The 21,615-nt window shown below is 52.0% G+C and overlaps 1 protein-coding gene across 2 annotated transcripts in view; it reads right to left on the reverse strand.

Annotated features, from left to right (window-relative positions):
- Positions 1-21,615, reverse strand: part of COL4A2 (collagen type IV alpha 2 chain) — a 154,786-nt gene that overhangs the window by 91,258 nt on the left and 41,913 nt on the right. For both annotated transcript variants that reach the window (XM_045081319.1, XM_045081318.1), the window contains exon 4: positions 19,778-19,858. In XM_045081319.1, the coding sequence (XP_044937254.1) occupies positions 19,778-19,858 (81 nt within the window). The remainder of the gene's footprint in view (positions 1-19,777; positions 19,859-21,615) is intronic.

Below are 21,615 nucleotides of genomic sequence, written 5' to 3' on the forward strand. Positions count from 1 at the left end.
TAATAAACATGCTCTGCTTCGTTTGAGCCTCAAACACCCCAGAAGATTTCTTCCAAAATCTGCCGTTTTGGAAGCTCAAGGGGTTGATCCACTCTGGGCGAATGCGGGTGACCCGTAGGCTGAGGGCCTCGTGCGACCTGCTCTTCAGAGAAGTTTCGCTCATCAGTAATCCAGACGCCCAGAAGCACGGGTGTGAGGAAAGCGGAAAGCAGAACCGGTCCCTTCGGAACCGGAGGGACTGGGCGGCCAGCAGGAGGACCGGCCCGGGAAGGACTCGTTTGGTGGCACAGAGGAATGCAGGGTGACCAGGGAGCTCCACTGAGGCCGGAGAAGGGGGAGGAGGAGCGCAGGGGGATGTTGGAGCCTCTCCTTCTAGCAGAGGCCAAGCTCGGCCGCGCCTCCCGAGTAACCAGGACCTCGGACCCTGGCGCGAGCCCACGGCGCCCCACACCCCGCACACGTGCCTCGAGCAGCGTCCTTCAAGAGATGAGAAAAGGTGTTATGAGAGGAATCGAGGTGTCCGCGTCATGCACATAGGAACCAGCATCTGAGAGCAAGCGTCCCGGTTCTGGGATCCACAGCCCGACTGCTGCGGCCTCTCTAGACTTGGATCTGGAGGCGCATCAGGAGGGCGGCGCATGCAGTCCCCAAGCCCACCCCTGGCCCTCCCCCTGGTTCCTCAACGTAGGGCCCGGCAGGGGGCACACAGCAGGAATTCAAACTTTTGCTGACACGAGCACAGAAAGGAGGGGCAAGACGGGCAGGCTACCAGAGAGCCTCGCACGCGCCTTCCCGGGCTCGTCCAGCGCACACGCTCGCATTCCCTGCCCCAGGCTCCGGCCCACGACGCTTGGGCCCCATAATCCTGTTGCGGCCACCCCGCGCAGCAGGGTGCTTCCGGCATCTCCAGCCTCCCTAGGTGCCGGAACACCCTGTCCCTAGTTGCGACAACCGAAAGCATCTCCAGGCTTTGCCTAGCACCGCTGGTGACCTTGAGCATCCTGGTGCAGCCACACAAGACCACCCGTCTCGTCTCCGCGGTGCCCGTGGAGTAGGTGTGCCTCCCTGGTCACTGCCAAGGACACTTCGAAATGTGCCGCCGCTGCCACTACCATGATCCCCTCACAGGCTTTGAGGGGCAAACCAGGAGACACAGGGGTCTGTCTCCCTCGGACCAGCTCTCATTCATGACTCTGTCCTACCGAGACTGACGCATGGCTTTCCACCGGGGTCCTGCGAGACAGGCGGTCTCCTCACCCTGCTGGGGCCAAAGACAAGTGCCCAAGGATTAAATTACTTGCCTAAGGACAGGGTAGGTCAGATCGGAAGTATTTTTCCTAGTCTTTCAGAGAGTTTCTGCCTCCTAAATAGCATCCCAAGACAGTCTGCAGAGAATGCTGCACTCGGAAAATGCCCGCTGGGGCAGCTTTTAAAAATGAACTCAGTCCCAGATGGAATCCTGCACACTCATTTCCTTGTACAACAGATCTTACTGATTATCTTTCTTTTATTTTCTTTCTTTTTTTTTTTTTTTAAAGATTTTATTTGTTTATTTGACAGAGAAAAAGACACAGCGAGAGAGGGAACACAAGCAGAGGGAGTGGGAGAGGGAGAAGCAGGCTCTCTGCTGAGCGGGAAAGGGAGAAGCAGGCCTGGTGTGGCCCTCGATCCCGGGACCCCAGGATCATGACCTGAGCCGAAGGCAGATGTTCAACGACTGAGGAACCCAGGGGCCCCATTATTTTTGTTTCTTGTAATCAATTTGCTTCATTTATTATTTCTTCCCAGCTCTTTAAGCCAACTTTAAAAGCCTGCCTGATTTCTTGTAATTCTATAGTCGTGTTCCCTCCTGGGGAGCAGCTCTGGGGACGTAGGTGGCCGGGAAGAGGCCCTTCCCAGACCCCAGCGTCTTCGAATTTGTTCCGTTTTCCTTTGGACACTACCTTCTCCTTCTTCTCTCTGTTTGTCTCTGTTTAATTTGCGAACTCTGTGATGAGCAAATCCGCGATACTTACTCTTACAAGGGTAGGAGCCAACAGAAACAGAGGGAAATTAAAGACGCGCACATCTCACTTTTAAACAGAGGAAACAGAAGACACTCTTCCCAGGGAACGGAGGCCTGATGAAGCCTGTTGAAATTCTCTATTTCACACTGTAGTTTGATCCAAGACACCTGGGCCATCCCCTCTGCCAGAGTCATCGAAAACGTGACAGCGGTTTTAGTATTCTTTTAAGATGTGCTCAGGCCTCTGACGGGTTCCCACAAGCCCTTTCTGGTCTTTCTTAGGGCAAACCCTTCTCTATTCCAGTCCGGGTTTGATGGCTAATAGAAAAACATCTTGAAAAACAATAAGCAATTTTTTTTTTTTTTTTTTGCAACCTGGAAAGTTCGGCAAAGAAAAGCTTTGTCAAAAAAAACCCCACTTGCAATACATTTAAATTCTGTCCGAATAGAACCATTAACTAACTATAAATTAGGCTAGTTTTGGGGAAGGCTGGGTTCAGGTGGTTTTACTTCTTCTTCTTCTTTTTTTTTTTTAAATATTTTATTTATTTATATGACAGAGATCACAGTAGGCAGAGAGGCAGGCAGAGGGAGAGGGGGAAGCAGGCTCCCTGCTGAGCAGAGAGTCCGATGCGGGGCTCGATTCCAGGACCCTGAGATCATGACCTGAGCCGAAGGCAGAGGCTTAACCCACTGAGCCACCCAGGTGCCCCGAGATTTTACTTCTTGAACATGTTTCTCTATTACTTGAATTTTTAGTCTCGTTTTACCAAGTTGAACTCACTGTCCCAAATCTCTCCATCATCGAATCAGGAAAAGGAGCATGTGCGCGTGATTCCCTAAAGACGTGGCCCCGGGGCTTATCTTGAAAGGCTTCTCTCCTGTGGTCACAGAATTTCAGCGGCTCCACGCGTCCCACGCTCCCGATGGCCCCGTCCTCACCGGAGGGGTGCTCACCCATCAGCGCGGCCACCCTAGAAACGTCCAGCCGACTCACATTTTATGTGATAATGAGGACATCGTGTGGCATTTTGGGGAAAGATAACAAAGCCCACGACAGCATCCACCTTCTGTTGAATCTGCCAGACACTGGACGAGGCATTTAAGAATTCTACGTCCCCGGAGCTACTTGGCACGGGACCACTCTCCTATTTCACAGGAGAAGAAACTGAGGGTCAAGGAACAAGCATGAGTCCTCTGCCCTCGAGAGACATAGTCGTAGAGCTGGGGTCCGCCTCCAAAGCGCAGATTTCCACCTGCTGACCTCCCGCCCACCATGGCCATGCGACGTCTTACAGCCATGCCGCAAGCCAGCAGCACATGTTCCCTTGCACTGCAGAATGTCTCCCCTATTCCCCTTGCGAGCAGGCGGGTTCTAAAGGGAACGGGCCCTAGAAGAAGGGTCTAGAAAGGACCTGCAGCCAGGACGTATCCGAATTAGTTTTGGGACTGAACAAGCCTCCAAGGAAGCTTGTGGGCACATCCTCTCTTCCACCCCCGACATACTAAGACTGTCTTGAAAAACTTCCAGGCCAGGGGGTTCTCGAACTCGGGATGTTTCTGGAGAGGGCAGAGAACCCCGTAATTCATGAGACTCTGGCGGCACAGTCAGGACAGGGCGACCCGACAGGGCTCGGGCGGGGCGGGCGGACACAGAGATGAGTAGGAAGGCGGGGCCGAGTGGGAGCGGAGCTGTCGGCGCAGGGAAACAAAGAGAGCGCATTTGGAGAGCCTCCTGGTTTTCAAATCGGAGACCTGCCAGGTCACGGAACAGAGCTGCCTCCAGAGGGACGAGGGAGGGTAAATATGAGCAGATGGGGAAGGGATGGATTTTTAATTTACAAAATTGTGGCTTTATATATTTTTGTTTCTTCTCTGGCTTAGTGGTTTTGTTTAGAAAAAGAAATAGTTGACGCAGAAATTATAGGTTGAGAAAGAAAAAGTAATTAGGAACAACTGAGTTTCATATGTGCAACATCATCCTGAGATTCCCTCTGCCGGGGAAGACAAGCGTGCAGGCTCTGGGGCCGGGTCTCCTCGGGTCCCCTCGGCGCCAACGATGTAACTGTGGGCAGCTCACTTGCTTGTTCTCGATGTGGGTTCCTCAATGTACACCAGGGGCCACTCACAGGTTCTTGTGAGGACAGGGAATTAAAGCAAGAGCTGTGGCAAGCACCCTGCCCACGGTTCACCTCCAGGAAGTGACGCAGGGCTGGGCGCCATCATGGCGCACGGAGACCCAACTGGGCACCGACCTCTGTCTCCCTTTAGTCCACAGCAAGTGTTAAGACGGAACATGACACAGTTGTCATGTTAATACAACTTGGGTTCAGCTGAGAACTCTCAAGCTGCGCGATCTGAGGAGATACTCCAGGGTTCTCTGTCCACACTGTCGATGCACACAATCAGACTGCGGCCGTCAAGGACTATGTCATCTCCTTGAAGAGCTGCAGAACCCAAAAAAGTACAAATAGAACGGATGCTCACCGAGCACGTGTCCCATCAACTTACGGTTTAGTAAAAAAAAAAAAAAAAAAAATCACAGAGACAGGACACTTTAACAGCTGCTGAAAGACGACAGTGTGAAGATGAGACACTTTCCCACACAAAATCCAGCAGAGTCGGTGACAATTTCAGGGGTACCTCAGATTCCCCGGATATTTCTGTCCCGTGTGCCCAGCCGAGTGTTTGTGAGCTGCGGCTCTATCAGAAGGCATGTCCCTCAGCCGGGGTGTCCCTCGCCCTCGGGGTGTAACAAAGCCTCCTGCAGAAACAGGGGTGAAGTCTTTGGTTTCAATCCTATGCGGTACAGAACTTCCCAGGACAGTGCTTTGACTGTAATGACTGCTTCTTGGCTCTCCCCGTTGGGGAGGTTCCGTGAGACGGTCTGGTTCTTGCTCTGCAGAGCAAAGGGGTCTGGTACTTCACGGCCTGGAACCCTTTCCGATGGACCCTCGGTGAAGGTAAGATAAAACACGTTCTGCCAACGTATGAGCCCCCGAACATCCGATTAACTGTCAGGGAGGCTGAGAAGGCTGCCACATGCGGCGCGCCTTCCCACCTACAACACGTTCTGCCAACACGCTGGTGTTGGTGGGGCAGCATGTGTGGGGGACTCCTGACTCCATCAGGGCATTCTGCAGCCCAAATGAGCTACTGAAATAGAACGGGGCCCCCAGATGAGTAAGAGCCCTGGCAGGAAGAACTTACAGTCAGATCATTAAGATTCTTCCTTAACTGCAAAAACAGGTAGCGGACATCCCACCTCTGAGAAATACTATGTGGCCAAAAATAAACGTTTAGTCACTAAACCATATGGCTGTTCAAAAACGGGGAAGATCGTTCCATAGTGGCCAACATACAACAGAACCCACACCACATTTTGGAAGAAAAACCATGTGAACCAGAACAATAATCTCCCATAACAGCGTGCCCCAGACAATGGGAAATTTAGACACACAAACAAAAGAAAAACAACAAAGCCTGCCAAGAAGGCATAGGAAACACCTGCTATGTTCAAAAAATGGAACAAGATACTAATGATTATTTCATATGAAGATTTTAAAATTGTATATGTATATATATATATACACACACATAAACACACATATATATGTACGTGTGTGTGTGTGTGTATATATACACGTTTTGCTATAGTGACCACAGATGGGATTTAAAACACTGCAGAAAAGTATCAGAGCAAAAATCACTACAGTTTAAATAGGAAATTTTGTCTTTCCAGGTTTCTCTACTGGCAATAGGACAAAGATCATTATAGATGGGAAAAAAGCTTATTTGCTTTCCAGAAATAGCTCATGTTAGAAACGAATCACAGTTCTATCCAAACAGTAAGATGCCTCTGAATTGGAAACAATAGCATGACACTGATGATCCGATTGAAACGATAACACGGGGCAAAGTCCCCAGCAGCAAACTCCACGGAGCGGCCCCTCCCTTCCTCGCCCTGCCGTGTCAGAAGGAGACTCCCCGATTCTGAAATAGCTCACGAGCCACAGGGAGGTAAAATGGGTCAGTCTGACGTGGTTCTCAGAGACGGAAAAGTTATTTTTTTCTAGGACAAAGCTGTCTGTTGAGAGACTTTGGGAAAGTATTTGTTCTGGTGCATGACCCCACCGCGTGTCAGGACCTGTGTCCCCACGTTCAAAGGAACCACCTCCACGGTGCTCCGTGGGGCCCCAGGGCGTCTGGCTCTGGGAAATTAATGGCACCGTTGTCAATAACTTCTTGAAAGACACAACTGTACTTGTTTCTTTCATGTTCTAAATTTCCGCGAAATACAGTAAGGACACTTGGAAACTCCCAGAGTGGGATGTCGTATCCTTTTCTGAAAACAAAGCAAAGGTGAGGGGATTCCCCAGTCCACTTCGGGTGGGAGTGTGGTCCTGGCAGTGCCCGCAGCCCCTGCCTCCCTTCCTATCTGTGAGCCAACTCCCTGCCGGTTTATTCTGGGAGTTCCTGCTGACGCACAGCCAGCAGGGTAGAGAGCTCACTGGGGCGTGCGGCTGGAAATGGGAATGACACATTGAATTCCTGGAACAGTCAGTGTCAGATCAGAGGAGAAAGGCTGGATTCTCGAGTTCTCTCCTAGGACAGTGATACCTCCCCATGTTTCCTGAAGAATGGGGGGTATTCGTGCCCAAAGGACAAGAAGATCCAGAACACTCACTGTTTTTGAAAATAATCGTCAATTCTTGGACAAAGTGTTTAGGAACATCTGGACTAGGTTGGATATAAAAACTTGATGAATGTAAAAAGGCAACAGTGTATCCTGATAAAGTTTTAAAGCATTCGAAATATACACGAGGCTTCATTTTAATTTCTAAGATAAGACTAAATGCTAAAAATAACTAAAATGCCATGTTGAGCATGTGATAAGGGTTTTCTATGATAGCAAGTGCTGTTCTCCTGGAAACACGCATACATCAGAGATAAAATGTTTAATGAACTTAAAATATACAAAACGAAGATCTGTAAATAGACATATGTGTATGTACACACAGAGAGGATGTATATATCTCAAAATCATGGGGTTATTTATGTATCTATATACCTTAATCTAAGAGGAATGATCTTCTCTGGGAAGGCTTCTCTGAGCGCTCCCGTGGCTGTGGGGAAGGGACACGGATGGCAGTCCAGGGCCCGCGCCCTCCATCAATGCCAGCTTCATGGGACTAATCTATTCATCCTTCTGATCAACATGGGATTTCCATTACTCATCTTTCCTTCCAAGATAACTGACATTTTTGAAGGGCACCCATTTTGTTAAATTTTATTTCCTTCTACTAAAGAAGTCTTTTTAATCTTCTGGAATTGAGGAGTTTGTTTTCATCCACAAAGTTCTTTTTGTTTACTTCCTTAGTCTGCTTATTCTACTCAAGGGTATGCAGATGGCCACATACCCCTTTTCATCAGTGCTATCCTCAAAATAAAGTCCCCAAAATACCCGTGGCAATTAACATTTAGAAATCTCCTTTTTGGTTACCAGCCATCTTCATGGAATGTCTGGGTTTGAATTAGCTCAGTACCGGACAAGTAAGAGAGAAGACTCGGGGCAGAACACCCACATGTCCCCCAATGCCAAGTCAGAAATGCTGGCTGCATCCTTCAGTAGCCTCACAGAAGTCAGAGGAAATCCTGGACCAGGGTTCAAAAATTAATTGTATGCATGGGAGACCAACAGTCAAAAAACAAGAACAAAAAAGAACACAACAAGAAACTTACTGAAGACCCCCCCCCCGGATTTTTGGGTGGAGGTACAGCTCGTACGAGCCAATGCAAGAGCATGTTTGGTAAAAAAGGGGTGATAGGATCTCATGACGGGGTTGAGGTGCACAGCATCCAGATCCAGGGAAAAAACAGTCCCATGCCCTCGGCACCGGTCAGGCAGCTGCTTGGAAGCTCCGCTGACATCGGGTGGCCAGGCCTGAAGTAGGAAAGTGAGAAACTCGGAAAAAGGTGATGAGGATGAGGTGGCAGTCTTCCTATGAGCTATGGTCAGGAAGTCAGGGGTCCCGTGAAAGCAACATGAGACAGTTTAATATGCTAAGGCTTAGGAGACTGCGTGCTCTCCTACATCCTGCTGGGATGAGGACACGTGGAGGAGAAGGAGCTTTGGTTGAGGGCTGGCAGACGGACAGGCAAAGGAAAGCTCGCTGGGGCAGAGGCGCTTGGGTGAGAGCGGCACGTGGGCATCAACATCTGGGGCATCCACACTTGTGTGTACTGGTGGGTGTGGTGGGGGAGGGCTCCTTCCTACAGGGAAGCAGATGTGTCAAAGCTAAGCTTTTCCTAGGGGGCAGTTTCCTCCAGGGCTCTGGTAGAGCAGCCACGGCACATGCTTCAGTGTGGGGCCACCTCCCGTGCGCTGTGATGGTGGTTCTGGGCAAGGAGCCGCCCATCAGTAGTGTCCAAGGTGCGCTCTTTGAGGCACCAACCTCAGTGGCCCGATGATGGCTGACGCACACACAAAGATATCCATACACTCGCGCTGTAGCTACGAGCGATACCTTAGCCTTCTTGGGTTCCAAATGAAACACCTTCATGCTATGATTCAGTTCAAGCTTTGTCCTTCCCTCCAGTTTGACTGAGTGTCTAAAAAAGGACTTTACATTTGATACAGGTACGGCACTAACAGAACTTTCCTCTGTGACTTGTGGGTGAGAGCGGCACGTGGGCATCAACATCTGGGGCATCCACACTCGTGTGTACTGGTGGGTGTGGTGGTTTGTGTTTTCAGGACATTCTGCAGTTTACCTCCTGGGAAACACTCGAGAAACAGGCTGATGTCACTGCCCTGGGCATCCCTTGCTTTCAAACAACACTCTCTCAGGGCAAAACAAGCTCATAAAAACACCAACTAAAGGAGAAATCAGTTCTAAGAAAAATGTGAAGTAGACATGGGGACAGAAAGGAATATCCTTGAGGCTCAACCAGGCTTACTTAAGGTCCTATCAATGGCATGTCTACCACTGGGTTTCTTTTAAGTGAAACCTATGGAATGAATCTTACTGTTCTGAAATTTCAAGGGGGCCTCAGTGTTACCGGCAAGTCTCAAAGGAGAGTTCTAATGTGGAAGGAAAGCTGAACCTCTTTGGTTCAACAGTGAGTTAGGAGTTAAGATTATTTTCTTATGCAATCATATCCTATACTTTCATTAATGGAGTTTTGAAGATGGATTTTACTCTGGACATCTATAAATCTATTCTGAATTTTGTTTATTTTTCCAGGAAAGCCCTCCAAGACCAGAAAGGGCTCTCATCAGTCTCCTGTCTCCTTCCCTTCGTCCTGGGTGGGACCGTGGGGAGGCTTGTTGCTGTCCTAGACCCATAATTCCATTGTGCTCTGGAGAGAAATACAAATATTTGTAAAATATCAGGTGTTGAAGGAGGAGGAATTCACCCCAAGGGCTCCAAGTGCAGGAAGCCTGGTCTCCTGTTTCAGGTTTGGGTGGACTGTCTGGGCTCCTCCCCAGCACCCCCTCCACCACTGGGGGGCGTGGCCGGAGCCCCCCCCAGCCTCCTGCTCGGGCACGAGGCCTACCCCTTCCCTGGGCTGGGCCGCAGAGCAGGATGTTAACAGAAGACAACTGCTTCCTCGAGAATTACAGAATTCTCATTGCAGACTTGTGGGTCCTCAGGGGCCCCGGCAACATGTACCAAATCTGAGAGTTGCTACCTTTGTTGACAGACGCTCCACACGGGCGCACTGAGTCACAGTGATCCAGACGTCAGGGCTCTTTTGAAATACGAGCGCTACCTTCACGAGGCCTTAAAAATGCCATTATCGCCACTTGAAGTGTATTTTTTAAAACAAGAACTTAATTGCTACCATGCAGAGCTCAAACGCGCCGGTACTTCAGTTTTTACTACAGAGCCCCAGCTCACCCTAGAATTCGTTCGTCCTTCTGTTTCTTTATTTAAGACAGACTTCACGTTTGAAGAATCGTTACAGGCCTCACAAAGACAACAGTTTAATAAAAAACACCAACGCCGACCAGGCGGCCGAGGACTAGGAGGCCAAAGACAGTATTTACCCAGCATTAATGACTTCCATCTCATTTCCACTTTGTTTTGCCTCCACCCCCCCTTTCTGGTTCCAACCCTTTAGGAATTATCCATCCCCGCAGTGTTTTGGATACAAAATCTTTTATTTCCATGGCGGGATCTTTAAGGTCCTCCCAGTGGCTCGGGAGGAAACGGTCCTCAATACAGGGTCTGTAGTGGGTTACTGGGACGGCTCTTCCTGCTTTCATTCTTCTAGAATTCAAACTCTAAGGCTAGACACAGAGAGGGAAGGGACAGGGATATTTTGACCTTTCCCATCAGTGGGGACATATGTCCTTTTAAAGGCCTGCTTTGTACTTCCCGTATGAGTCAGACATCGGAGGACTTGAATGATTCAGTTGTCTACACCACAATGGACTCGTTCGGGTGGGATGCCAGAGGGCTGAGGATCACAGGCTACTTGGGATCTCAGGTCAGGCAGTTTCTTAAGGACATTCTGAAATGCCCAAAGCGGTTAGAAACAAATTCATTTTACGCTCACCCCACTGCCAGTGATGTACACGGCCTCTCCGTCTGTGCCCATCAGGGACAAGGGAGACGCCGTCGGACTTGCGGGGGAAGAACACGGAGCAGAGACGAGAGGAGCCAATTCCCTCCTTCCCTCCGCCTCCAGGCTCGCTAGCACCATGACCTTCCCAAGACGTGCTCATCCAGGTGCAGGGTCAAACGGCCCTCGGGCACGGGAAATGTGTGCAAGGCGGTTGGTCTGGTCATTTCTGCCATTTTTCTCTGGTTACTATTTTACTATCTCTGGAGGAAAACAAAAAGTAATTTCAAAACTTTGCCCCCCGCTCTCCTGGTTTTCTCTTGGCCACAGAAGCGGTCTGCCGTAAGAGGGTGTAGACACAGCCGCAAGTGCGCCGGGCCCCCCGTCAGCCCGGCCGCCCGGGAAGCACTTGCCGAAGAACGCTGCGGGCAGGTGCGGCGCTCACGCTCATTCCTTGGGGACCAAACGGTGGGAGACACTCTGGTCCCACGCGTGAGAGAAGACAGACTCAGAGCCAACCTTTCTACTTGCAGTTGCTTTTGGAAAACAGATCATATTTTGGTAACAACCTTGCTCTGGGCTTTTTAGAACCCCTGCAATTGTTCACTAAGAATGAACTGGAAATGAATAAAACAAAACAAAGTCTTTGAAGACTGGCGCTTTCTGTAACAGAAAAGGGGAAACGCTTTAATGCTATATTGGTCGAAACGTTCCATTAGGCGCTAGGAAAAATGAAGGATTTCTAAAGGCAGAGCTTTGGTGCGGCCTGGAGAACAGCAGAAATGGTCCTGCTCTTTCCCCAGGTTCTCCGCAGTCCGTTGGAGCATGGGTGAGATTTTCAATGAAGACCGACCATGTCGCTGTCACCGCTATCCCGGCCATGAACCGACGTTCTAATTTCCTTAAAGCCATGAAAGGCCATTTTCCGCTGACTGTCAACTCTGGACCAGAGCCCACTTAATCCTTTGGTCATCACCCACAGGGCCAGAGGCTGGCGTGCATGGCCTGCGTCCCCACAATTCTGCTGGCTCTGGCCGCCACCCAGAATCCACGGGGAGCTCCTAGGGGCTCCTCCACCGGCTCTGACCAGCCGGCCAGCCTCCCGGGGCCAATTTTGTGCTTCTGCAAAAACCAGACTTTCACCAACGGGTTCGTGTTCTGCACACACAAGCACAAAATCTGATCACAGTTTATGGTCAGGGTTTGGGAGAACAGAGACTTGCCTAAGTACAACAAAAAAAAAAAAAAGAAAGAAAAAAATTTTCTCTCAACGCGGCTCCCTCTTCTGCTTAGGCTCTGGCCATGTCTACTCAACGCTTTGTCTGTTTAGGTGTAAATTCCGAGGGGAACGCTCGGAGGCACATTTCTCTCAGAAAGAGATAGTGCCCCCCTTCCCCCCCCCCCGAGTCACAGACCCTTCGAGAAAGATCGGTGGTGTCTGAGGCGCCAAAGCAACCACCTGCCACGAGCCCCACCTGGGGTCAAGAGCAGGATTTCTTCCCGCTTCATCTTCATCGGGAAGATTTCTTCCCGATGAAGGAACATGGTGCCGGCCACCACCGCACCTGTTTGGGGGGTTCGTGTGTTCGTGAGAAGAGGGAGTAACGGACAGATCCAGCAGGAAAACATTTAAAATTCTTCCTCTGCACTCCGATCCCGAGACAGCCGACGTGTCAGTGTTCCACCTCGGGTCAGTGCACACAGACCGCTCCTGTCGGAACCGTGTCCTCCGCCGGCTCCATCGCCGGTCGAGCTCCTGCTGGCCGTCACCAGCGCCAGTCTCGGGCCGCTCTCTGGAGGTGGCACACTGCTGTGGGCAATTCTCACCCGGGGCTTTCACGGCTGCTCTTGCTTAACTCCGGTCCTACAGGTAGGAGTCAGCCCAGGAGAGTCTGTCCCAGGCGTAAGGAACATGGTGATTTCAATGGTAATGAAGACACATTTTTCTCTCTAAGCCTTGACTTTCAACGATCAGATTCTGTCCAGAACGATGTTCTTTGAGTCCATTCAATGACGAGGTATTATAACTTTGTTTTTTAAGAATTTTAACCATACATCCTTCCATTTGGATGAGCTCCAAGCTGGCTTGTTTTCTATCAAATCCTGACTCATGTCATGATGGTCCTTCTGAAACGAAATCGTGACCATCCTGGGCTGGCGAGAGTGGACACGGGCCGGGGTGCCTGCCACGGCTCCTCTCTCCTCTGGCTGCACCGTCCATGCATTTCTGCAACAGCGTCTTGAAAGCCTTGCTTTGAGGAAATGCTTACTTGCGAGAAAGAGAGGGAGACTAGCCTGCTGTCCTGATGCTGTCCTACAGGCTGGACCAAAGCTGAGGGCTGGACCAAAGCTACTGGACAAGGACTTTCCCAAAGGGGAGGCCCTGATCAGAGCTCGCACTGGGAATGCCAATGTCCCCGGGAGGCTGCGATGAACCACATTCGGCACGGACACCACTTCCGACGTGCCCTGCTCGTAGGTCTCTGTATTTCTGAGTCAACAGCTTTTGTGTAACGGTCGCAGTGCAGCAGCAGGTCTTACTTCACAAAAGCCTGACTCCATCTCATGCTTTGTTTTGCCTCGGACTTGACACCTAGAACATTCTCCTAGACTCACGATGGGTTCCCTGGCTCCCGCCTCTCCACATCCACGCTCGCCACAACCGTGACCCCCAACACGGTAGCCACGGGGCTATTTAATCTGAATTTTTGTTAACCAACATTAACTAAAATGAAAAGTTTCACTACCCACATTTCAAATGCTCAAGCAGCCGCGATGGGCAGCGAAGATATAGGACAATCCATCTTTGCAGTAAATTCCTCTGGAGAGCGTGGGGGCAGGAGGTCTAAAGGGTTAGGGATACGGACGGCTTTGTTCACTTCCATACGGCTGGTGCGAGCCGGAGTCAATGTGTGGTGGATGTAATCACCGCGTGTCAGATGGATACGCTTGTTTTCAAATTCTCGAGGCCAGCTATGGCCGTGTGTAAGTTTCACGGCGTTTTCTTTGACTAGAGCTAGACCCCAGTGGAAGGATCATGGAAACAGGAACCTCACCATCGTCCGCACATGAAGAGCTCTGTGACTTGAGTTCTAAGTCACTTGCCTTCTCCAACGATGTCTCCCCAGCGGCTTCTCACCTCCCTGGACTCAGACACAACCTCGCTGTCCCTGACCCCTCCTCTTGGACCTCGCCTCCCACTAGCATCTCCCTTTCCCCAGGCTCTCAGGGCACCCCTGTTCACTCGTGCACCCCCTTTCTTAGACAAGTGCCTGGTTTGCAGATGGTGCACGAGGCCTACTGGAGTGCTACAGGCCTGGAAGCTTCCACGGCTAAAAGGAAGCTGGGGTTTCCTTAAAAGCACGTCCCTGGGGCACAGGGTGACCCTGTCAGTTGAGCGTCCAATCCTCGGTTGCAGCTCAGGTCATGATCTCAGGGCCGGGGGCTGAGCCCCGCGTCGGGTGCTGTGCTCAGTGCAGAGTCTGCTTGTCATTCTCCCTCTGCCCCTACCCCCTCCATAAATTACCAGAAATCGCGAAAAGTGCATCACTACGTGTAATCAGCAAGTTAGGCAGACGCTGTCTACACCTGCTGGACTACCACCCTCCTTCAGAGACCAACCACGCAGGCGAGCTGTGCAGCCACCGTGGGAGGAGGAGCCGGAGCCAGCACCTGTCCCCAGCGCACACTAAGAACAACCACAGGACACTGAGAGCGGATGAGAGGGTGTGTGGGCAGCGGATAGATGCTAAGCCCAGCACGCAGGTGACGTCTGCGCTCTTTCCGAGTTGTCCTTTCTGGGCTGGGACACCGCACAAAATACTGGACGTGGCTTCTGTGAAGGGTTCCGAGTGCGCCACGAGAACGCATCTGCCACGGCAGCCCCGATGCTCCTAACCCCACGGGCGAGGGTCTTCAGATGACGGACGGCGCCCTGCGTTGCCATGGAAACCTGCGGCAAGTGGGGACCACGAACGGAGGCTCCCCGTGGCGCTGCGGTGCTCTTCCCAGCTCTCAAATTGTACGCAGCCATTTCCATTTTATTGTGAAATCCTGGCTAGTGGCACGGCAGGCTGCGGCTATGTTGGCGACACAGCGTAGAAGGTTCACTCAGGAGCAAGACTGCCGCTCGCCGCAGAGAGAAGACCTTGCCGACCGCATGCCTCTTCGTGGCCCTGGGCTGCTCTCCCCAGAGGCCAGGTCTCGGCTTCTTTCTTTTGTCTCTTGGCCGCTGCCCCTCTGAGCCGACCCCAAGTGCCAAACACCATGAGCCTTCCCGCGTGCCCACCACCTGCCCCCACCCACCTCCCGGAGTCCTGTCCGCTCTCCCCGCGCCCCCCTCACGCGTCTCTGTGGTTTCTCTTGGTTTGATTTACGTTGTTGAATTTAAGGAATCTTGTGAGGTTAAGAATTATTTACTCATACTTTGACTCAAGTCCAGGGACCCACAGACTGTGGGAAACTCTCGGCTGCACGAAAGAACACCACAGCTACACCCGGTTTGTCGGGGGCTGTGACCACCTCGCCTGGGAGACACTCGTCTCTGTCCTGTGGCCCACGGTGGGGGGGTGTCCGTCAGGTCCCCGGGGGGCGAGCGTGGCCGGCTGAGCGCTGAGTGATGCGGAAGACGCCCAAACACTCACGTGGGGGCCGGCACAGAGTCAGAGCCGTGGGTTCTCTCTCTCCCACTAAAGCCTGACCATCCCGACAATTCCTCTTCCTCACCATTTGGGCTTAAACAGTGTCTGGTTTTTACCAATGTCTAAAATATCTGACTGCCCAGGGCAACAGGTGTCCTGGGAAGTTTGAAGCATTAAAAAGCTAGAATTACCTGCCTGTCCCGAGTGGACAGTCGAAGCCAAAGGGTTGGGGGAGGTGAACCTGTCTAAGGGATGGAAACGAGGAATTCAAACTGACTTCAGTTGGAAAAACCTGAGAGTGTCACGACCTTTCAGGTACATTAATGAGCAAAGACAAAGATGTCTCTGTTTGTTGAACCAGACGCCTCGCCTGCCCTCCTTATGCTTTCTGTACTGGAGTATGGACCGGAGTGACCTGTATTGGAGTGACCTGCAGCATCACTCTGCCCCCCAGAAGTTCTGCGACAGAAACGAACTCGGATGCTGCCCGCCCAGCGGGTTCCCACGTCCTCAGAAGAAGGGAGAGTATGAACTGTGTAAGGAAAGAAAGAGTGACACAGAGACAGGTCAGGGGCCACGCTGCTATCTGCTGCTGTGGCCGTAGGACTGCTGGCGGTGGGAAGTCTGAGAAGTTAGGAGGCGGACTTCCTTTGTGCCTATCACCTTGTGGAATATTGCGAATTAGGACTTACGAGTTTTAATTACCACAATATCTACACAATAGGTTATTTTAAATGCAGAGCTTTTAACGTCGATCAAGTATTAATTCATTTCTTTCTTTAAAAAAAAGGTTATTTATTTTAGAGAGAGAGCACGTGCGTGCACATGGGGGGAAGGAGCGAGAGACCCCCAAGCAGCCTCCCCACTGACTGCAGAGCCTGACGCTGGACTCGATCTCATGACCCCGAGATCATGGCCTTGGCTGAAACCAAGAGTCCGATGTCCAACCGACCGAGCCACCCAGGGGCCCCGTATTCGTTCATTTCTTAAAGTTATGTTGACTCCCTGAACAGCAGAAGAGAAGGCTGGAGAACCGGCCAGGGAGTCGTAACTTGAGGAAAGAGGGCCAGACCTCTTTCATCTTGCCCGTGCTCTCGCCCCCGACCCCGGGGAACCTCCTTCATACGGGAGGCGGAAGACAAGCACTGGGAGAAGAGCTCATCCAGAGTGTCTGAGAACTTGAGTCTTGCCTGGGACAGAACCGCAGCAGGTCATTCATGCCCGTGCTGGTGCCCTCCTTCCCTCCCGTGGGAACGGGGTCTAGAACATCCTCGGTGCCTTCCAGTTCTGGCTGGGGAGTGAGGCGGCACACGCAGCGGGGCCCCGGCCTCTGCCCTTCTCAGCCTGGCTGCTGGAGCCGCTGGCGCACAGGCAGGATGGCTCCGTCTGGGAGAGACAGCCGTGCCCCCGCCGCCACCCACCACCCACCACCCACCACCCCCCACCCACCACTGAGGGCTGGAGAAGACGCTTCGCACGGAGCTGACTCATCCGGTGACAGGAGAATTCACTGGGAGTCGGAATCCATAGTACATTTGTGATTTCTGCTCTGAGTCCAAAAGTTACTCAGTAACACACAGTTTGATGTCGGCTGTTACCATGGTGACGAGCCAGTGAACTCTACCCCGTGTCCATATAAGGCCGGGCTGCCCAGGGCTCGGGGAGCAGAGAGCTCCGCACTGGGCCATTGTCATCCCTGCTCCAGAAGCTCCGTGGGGAAAATCCACGGCGAGGGGCCCTGGGGGACGCTGTGGGAAAGAATGAGCACTGCCCGCAGCTCCCGGATGGCAGAATCTGCCCAGCTGCTATTTTTATGCATGACTTTACTTTTAAAAAATATTATCAGTCCAAGAGTCAGGACGGAAATAGCTGTGCGGTGTACAGGAACACATCTGGGTAAATCTGTGAATTCACAGATGTTTAACGTACAGAGACTGGGCTTGAGGAACTGAGATGGATACCGTGTCTTAATGAGCATTTGGATGAAGGAGACCCAAGGGTCCTAGCAGCAGATAGTCCCAGTAATGCGAGGATACGCGGTGTCGTTTCTCGTCCTCTGGAGACCTTGCCTTACCACTCGCTGTCAGCATTTCTACCATCTTGGTGATGGACACCCAGTATGGTGCACCCGGGTCCCGGGGTCTGATTGCTAAGACACCCCAACTCAGGGCTGCAAGGCCGAGGGCAGCTTGGGGTGCTGGGCAGTGTGGAGAGAGGCAAGCATAGAGGGGGCCTGCTTTCTGCACGCTGCACCTGCGGGATCCCACAGGCGTGGCCCCCAAGGGGGCCAGCATGCAGCTCTGTCCCCGAACCAACCACTCAGCCAGCCGCCACATCTCAGCTTCATGTCATCACTACCGGCTGAAGGAGAGGCAAGTCAAACCCTTATGGAGCTCTGGATTTCTCATGTTAACCAAATTCACCGGGAGGTGGCCATTATCTACTTTACTAGGCAAGGTAGACAAACGGTCTTAGGCACAAACTGTGTTTGTGAGGGCCAAAGGGAAACAGAGCTCAAAGCAAACTTACTGAATCAGGAAGACCTAGGGACCCTCAGAAGTCCTCCCTCCTAATAACTGCTCCGAGAAGAGTACGGAACTATGTAGATGGCGTCATCTATTAAAATAAAATAAATCGCTAAGGGCCATAAGTCAGCTGGAGGAAGACAGATACCATACGATCTCACTCATATGTGGAAATTAAGAAATAAAATGAACAAACAAAGAAGAAAAAAGATAAACAAAAACCAGACTCTTAAATACCGAGAACAAACTGCTGGTTGCCAGAGAAGGGGACTGAAGGCTCACTGCTCTTGATGAGCACAGAGGAATGCACACAGTTGTTGAATCGTTAAATCTGCAGACCCCAAACTAACACAACACCGTATGTTAATTACCCTTGATCGAAACAAAATAATAGAACGAACCATCTTTGCAGAAGAACAAAATTCGCATAAAACCATCATGGGAAATGCTCATAGATCAGTTCTGCATTAAACAGTCATGAAAAAGTGAAACAGGATAGACCCAGTAACCTCGTGCTCTGTTTGGGTTCTGTTTGGCTGATCCCATGGAGAGGAACGCAGGGGCTCTCTGGAGCCGACTTCCTGCCTACTCAACGAGTCCCACAGACATTCGTAAACCACTAATTGGTCTTCCTCTTTCCCATACAAGGCCGGGCTGCCCAGGGCTCGGGGAGGGGAGAGCCCTGCAGTGAGCCATTGTCATCCCTGCTCCAGAAACATCGCTGGGGAAGTCTATACCAAGGGACCCCCAGGAGGATATTAAATCTCACCAAATGGCTTCCATATACTTAAAAAACACTCAACCCTTAAGAAATGCTGATGCACAATCTTCAATTAGCAATTCTTAGAGCACAATGCCCCCCTTCCAGGCAGGGGAACCTAGATGACATCAACAGCCAACAGCTGTCCCCAGGACTGCGGTTCTGGAAAGACCCAGGATGTAGGGACCGAAGCCTCCTCACGCGTGATCTTCAGCTTGGAAAGGATGGTTGGTCAGTCACATGTGAGGGAGGAAGACCGACACATCTGTAAAGGGGTTCCTTAGCCCACAGTCTAATTTGGCTTCTGGAGGGGACTCAGGTAGGAGACGGCGTGTGATGTCACGCCCAGCACAGAGGCCAAGCTCCACGGAGACACGTCCTCCTCCTGGGTGGAGGGAACAGGGACCGCAAACACTGACCACAGGACTCGGGGTGGTGGGGCGCACTTGGAACCCCCACGCGGTGCTGTACTTTCTGATGTGACAGAGGCAGGGGGCACAGGCAACACCTCCCAACCGCCTCTCCCAACCTGGCCCGGGACCCTGGACGGACAGGAGTGCCCCAGGGAAGCGCGATCCCAAGGCACGAAGACTCAAAAGATTGTCATAAAACAAAACACTGCTCCCCACGTGAAAATGGGCTTAAATGGAGAAACACAAATACTATCTGTTTAAAATCAGTAATGCCAAGACCCAGACATCAGCTTCACCGGCAACAGGAAAGCCTGTCACTTTGGACACATTAAACCCAGTATTAGACCATAATTCAGGTGCTGCCAGGTGTCCTGGCGGAGATGGGGACTGAGCTTTCTCTCCCACTTAACCTGATCAAATTCGCTACATAAAGGACATTGGGGGGGCGAGCAGACGAATTTTGAAAGTGAGGCTGATTTTCTATATGGCAGGAGGCTCATGCCCTCCAGTCGGGATGTCTACACTGCGGGGTAGACCCAACCCAATTATGCTTTCTTTACATAATATTTTTACAGAACATTTGTTTATGTATAAAATCATGGTATAAAACACAGTTGCATCATATGTATGTATCTATTTGTAACAACGAACAAGAAATGCGTAAAAAGTTACCATTCTTCACTTGGAACCTGTATACATTGACTAAACTTTGCATTACGTTACTGTTTGTTCTGAAACGGAAGAACGAGTCTGCGTTGAATTTCTCAGGAAAGCGCGGATTGACTGAGCCAGGTGCCCGAAGGCACCAGTGTCTCGGACGGAAGGCTCCGGAAGGGTCTGGTGTCCGCGACGCTGGGACTTACCCGTCCTCCCTTCTCGGGGTAGCACTGGCAGCCCCCGCTGCAGTCTCTCCCTCCGCACGGCGCGTCAAACTTCTTCACGCCCTGCAGAGGAAGCACAAAGCACGTGTTATCCCAAACGCTGTCCGCTACGACAGGCGGGGCCTCGTCCGCTGAGAGCACGTCCAACTCCAGTGGCCAGCTCTCCATTCAACACGCGTAGGCTTTGATTTTTAGGACAGCTCTGGGCCCGGAGCCAAGGGTACAGAGAGTCCCTGTGCACCCCCTAGCTCCCCACCCAATGCAGCTGTCCCCACTACCAATGTCCCCCAGCAGAGCGGCATCACCGGGGTCCAGAGTTTACATCAAGGTCACTCTAGGTGTCGCACCTTCTATGGTCAAAATGCCCTTTAGAGGCGTCTGCTCCATACAGGACGGCAAGCTACGTCCTAGGCCTGGAGAGTTGGGGGGAGTGTTCCCCGGATCCAGGGATCCCATGTGAGGGGAGCCCATGAGGACACCCTGTGTCAAGTACTCCTCCATGTAGGAGGTGGCCCTTCATGCTCTGGGGCTGTGGGGGAGGCAGCCCCAAGGCGGGGGTTCAAGGTGAGCAGGACTGAGTCCCAATCCTACAACACGGAGCCGGGGCAGCTAAAGGGAAAGGGGCTTCCGAGAGGGAGGAGGACCTTGCAAACGCGCCGGAATGTTCACAAACCCTCCCCCCCGCCGCAGGGGCTCTTGGCATCCCAGGTGGCACTGGCAGAGGACACCCCTTCCCTTCCCTCTGTGAGACCCGGCGGTTTGCAGGAGGCAGGGACGGAGGAAGAGGCTTTCCCGAGTCTTCACTGGGCAGATCTTCACTGAAGCAGGGGCTGAAGGAGGGAGTTCTCTGCCTGGACAACCCCAACGGTTCCAAGGCCATGCTTGCTTGCCCTTGATCTCAGTATTTGAGGTACAGGATGGCCTTGGACTTCGGATCAGGAGATCTCCCTTTCAGACCGGCGAGAGCACGAAATAGGGCAGGAAGTGGCGATCAGATCGGCCCTCTTCTCTCCCCTGCCTGACTGGCTCTACCTCCCCCATCTGCACGACAGAACCCCTGTCTGCCTCGTCACCCTTGTCACCCTCGGCCAGCCTGGCAGACCCTGCCCAGCTGGGGGAGCTCAAGGTCACCAGCCACGGTCAGCTTCCGGCGTGCGCTGAGCCAAAGCTCCCCGCGCAAGCAGCACTCCCCAGTGACAGACCGTGCCAGCTCGGCACAAAAGTGCATTTCGCCACATCTGTCCCATTCTCTTCTAAGTTGGGTCTCAATGACTAAGCAGGATGGTCACTCGGGGACTCCCTCTGGTCAGCGTTCTGTCTGTTTTTCGTGCTAATGCGTCAGCTAGAATCCTCCCCGCTCCTGGCATGGCTCTGCTGTCCACACGCCCAGGGTCGCGGCGTCGGCTGCCCCCTCGGCGACGCCTGCTCACCTTCCTGCACGTGCAGCCTTGGACAGGCACACAGGGACTCTGGCCACGCTTTACCCAAGACCACGCAACCACTCCCTGTTCTTTCTGTAGAGACGATAAATCCCTTTCCTGGGCGATCTTTCGGTTATCATTGTGTGAGACCGTCTGAGTTCCACAGGGTAAAAATAAACACATTTACAGTCCTTTCTCACCCTCACAATATGTTGCTCGGTATTTCCCGATTTTTTTCACGCTTCGATGTTTATCTATCGTGGGGCGCTTTTAAAAATCCCACCGTTCTGAATAACTGGTTTTTTATAAATCCAGCCCCACGCGAGGCTGTCGGTTTTGCAGATTACCCTGAACGCTGAAGGGGGACTCTAGATGGACAGCCACATTTACACTCTGTAG

This window comes from Mustela putorius, unplaced genomic scaffold (genome assembly GCF_011764305.1).
Source record: "Mustela putorius furo isolate JIRA1106 unplaced genomic scaffold, ASM1176430v1.1 tig00000551_pilon_pilon_pilon, whole genome shotgun sequence".
Taxonomy (NCBI): domain Eukaryota; kingdom Metazoa; phylum Chordata; class Mammalia; order Carnivora; family Mustelidae; genus Mustela; species Mustela putorius.